This window comes from Gavialis gangeticus, unplaced genomic scaffold (assembly GCF_001723915.1).
Source record: "Gavialis gangeticus isolate Ggan-Ray unplaced genomic scaffold, GavGan_comp1, whole genome shotgun sequence".
NCBI classification, from domain to species: Eukaryota; Metazoa; Chordata; order Crocodylia; family Gavialidae; genus Gavialis; species Gavialis gangeticus.
This window is the reverse complement of record NW_017729011.1, coordinates 23,016,172-23,017,308: the sequence shown is the minus strand read 5'-3', so window position 1 is coordinate 23,017,308 and position 1,137 is coordinate 23,016,172. Positions and strand designations below refer to the sequence as shown.

At 42.4% G+C, this 1,137-nt stretch overlaps 1 protein-coding gene across 1 annotated transcript in view; it reads left to right on the top strand.

Annotated features, from left to right (window-relative positions):
- Positions 1-1,137, top strand: part of STOM (stomatin) — a 32,160-nt gene that overhangs the window by 14,201 nt on the left and 16,822 nt on the right. Inside the window, exon 2 of the mRNA XM_019510845.1 lies at positions 1,026-1,129. Coding sequence (XP_019366390.1) covers positions 1,026-1,129 — 104 coding nt within the window. The remainder of the gene's footprint in view (positions 1-1,025; positions 1,130-1,137) is intronic.

Here is a 1,137-nt window from a genome sequence, read left to right as displayed (position 1 = left end):
TTTACAGGGGTTGAGTATCAATGGTCTGGTGGTTTCAACCTCCCTTACAAGTTGCAGCATTTGGCAGTTATTAGTGTCACCCTGGGAACGCCGTGCTTGGCAGCAAAGACTCTTGGCCATCACAGGAAAATCTAGGCTGGGAGGAAAAGAAACTTCCTCTTCATGAGGATCTAGTTTCTCTCTATGAATGCTCGATAGTTCAACATCACCATATCATGGTGCTTTGCAGGCTCTTCTAGCTGTGCATGATTTGAAATGACTTGTTTTGCTCCAGGAAGTCTTGCTGTGGTGCATGATTGAGCGATGTAGCAGCCATTTGATGACAGAGGACTGTCTTGTGCTCTGTTCAGAGCAGAAGGATCCTTCAGAGGAAACTGCTAGACAAAGATGCCCTTATGTTCTTGTCTGAGTGGTCGTGAGCCATCCAAGCACCTTCTCTCATCCCTTTTATGAACCTTGGTTATAAGATAGAAAGCCGAGACTGATTTTGCCAGTGTCTGCATGTGCATTTCAGGCAGCTGTGAGATTTTTGCATCTCTGCCAAATTAGTTAGAATTGAGTGTTTAAATGACAGAAGTTTTTCTAGTTGCTGCTGGTATTCGAACAGTAGTTGGGCAAACAAAGCTGTGGTTTCCAGCCTGGAAAATAGTTTTCGGCTACTGCCCTGTAGTCTTTCCTGGTACAGAAAAAAAACGTTGATTTGTGTAAAATATTGCAGTGTTTTAAATTTTAAATCTCTTACCCTTTGCAGGTACAGGTCTGAAGGCAGCGTACTTCAATTATGTTTTCATTTACTGAACCAAATTCTACTCTTGGCTGTACTTTGGCAACTTGGTGATTTCAGCGGAAGAGAAAACAGAGTTTGGTCTGCCAATATAGTCTAGTTCCAGTGAGCAGGGGATTAGATCCAGGGAAAAGCCCTGATGATGATTTCATGCTAAGGCCATGTCATTGTATCTTTATGTGGCAATTGTTTTCTATAATGGATAGTCTTCTTATTTAAAATACCTACCTCTCTCTTCCAGAGGACTCTGATACTGGCCTTGGTGCATGTGGATGGATCCTCGTGATTGTTTCGTTTTTCTTCACTGTTCTTACCTTTCCGATATCTGTCTGGATGTGCATAAAGGTAAAGCT